Source organism: Nanorana parkeri, unplaced genomic scaffold, assembly GCF_000935625.1.
Source record: "Nanorana parkeri isolate BGI_ZX_2015 unplaced genomic scaffold, ASM93562v1 scaffold3835, whole genome shotgun sequence".
NCBI lineage: Eukaryota > Metazoa > Chordata > Amphibia > Anura > Dicroglossidae > Nanorana > Nanorana parkeri.
In genome coordinates this window covers 30177-31541 of record NW_017310103.1, presented here as the reverse complement: position 1 = coordinate 31541, position 1365 = coordinate 30177, and the positions used below count along the sequence as shown (strand labels likewise).

The window sequence follows — 1365 nt, the reverse complement described above, 5'->3', positions numbered from 1 at the left end:
TCATGTGACGGGAGGGGTTTGTAGCCGCGGTCATGTGACGGATGACGCCATTTTTCTGCTTGCAGGGAAGTCGCAGTCCGGAGTGACCTATAAAGGACACGTGGAAATCCCGAACCTGTCGGATGAGAATGACCCCAGCGAGGTGGAGGTGAGGGCGCTGTGATGTCACACGGATGGGGGCGTTCCTCAGTGGAGGCTCCGCCCTGGTTGGCGGCCTCCTCCATTACTCATATAATGTAGAGATGGCCTGTGCACGCCGCTATATTAGTGGTACCAGACCCGTTCAGAACCCTCAAAAGAACCTGGTCCCCCCCCAGAGCTATAGCTGAAAAGTGACTCCTCCCCTTCCTGTCATGTGACTGCATTAGTGACTGGTCACATGGGGTGGGAGGAGAGCTCAGAGCTGTGTAAGCTCCAACTGTAGTGATTCGTAGCTTATACAGGGCTTCCCTCCCTCTCCCCCAGGGGTTAGTATAAGCGTGGGGGGGGGCTTTTATCTTCTGATGACGTCTCCCCCTCCCCCGTAGATCAGAGTCTCTCTCGCCAAAGACGAACCCGACACCAACCTGATCCACCTGATGAGGAGGGGCGGCGCGCCGAAGATTCGGGAGGTCATCGCCAACTACATCTCCGCCCTGAGGATAGGTGAGCGCATCGGGGGCCCTGTGTGTGTCGTCTCTCCCAGTGGGTGGAGTTTTCTGTGTCGTCTTCCCCTGCGGAGTCAGAAAATGACAGTTCTATAAAGGGGCCCCCTGACCGCCATGTGACATCACAGTAAGGGGCGGGGTCACAGCTCACCTGGGCAGGGTGGGAGGTCACACACCCGGGATTCGGTGGCGGTGCAGGAATATCCGCAGGAGCGCGTCCGTTTCTGGGAGGGGCGACCGCAGGTGGAGCTACACGGAGACCAGGAACTCCACTCCTCCTCCTCGTAATCTGCCCGACAACAACAATGTCATCACCTTGCAGTGGGAGGAGTCAGACTCCATGTGTCATGTCATGGCAGTGGGAGGAGCCTCTGTCCCGGGGGGGGTATTCTGGACTCACCGTAGTGATATTTGTCTCCGGTGGGATCTCGCCCACTCAGGGTGTCCTCCCATTCGTACTGTGAGGAATAGTCGCCCCCGGTGTCTGGCCCCTGGGGGCCCGGGGTGGAGGTCTCTGCTCCGGGGACGTCATTGTACTCCCAGAAGAGGGGCCAGAAGAGCCGATGATGAGCCGCCCAATCCGGGTCCGTCCAATCCGTGCGCGAGTCCGAGAGATCCAACTCCACCTCCGCCCCGGGGTCCACCTCGATCGTCACCTGGAGACGACACCCCGAAATGTCACCCGCCCCCAAATATCACCCGACCCTCAAATGTCACC

The 1365-nt window shown here is 59.3% G+C and overlaps 1 protein-coding gene across 1 annotated transcript in view; it reads right to left on the bottom strand.

The window, feature by feature from the left end:
• Positions 1 to 612: 612 nt before the first annotated feature.
• The window catches only part of LOC108803531 (isthmin-2-like), a 9188-nt gene continuing 8435 nt past the window's right edge, over positions 613 to 1365 (bottom strand). The window contains exons 3-5 of the mRNA XM_018575365.1: positions 1048 to 1303; positions 799 to 936; positions 613 to 713 (exon numbers count right to left, since the gene is read on the bottom strand). Coding sequence (XP_018430867.1) covers positions 613 to 713; positions 799 to 936; positions 1048 to 1303 — 495 coding nt within the window. The remainder of the gene's footprint in view (positions 714 to 798; positions 937 to 1047; positions 1304 to 1365) is intronic.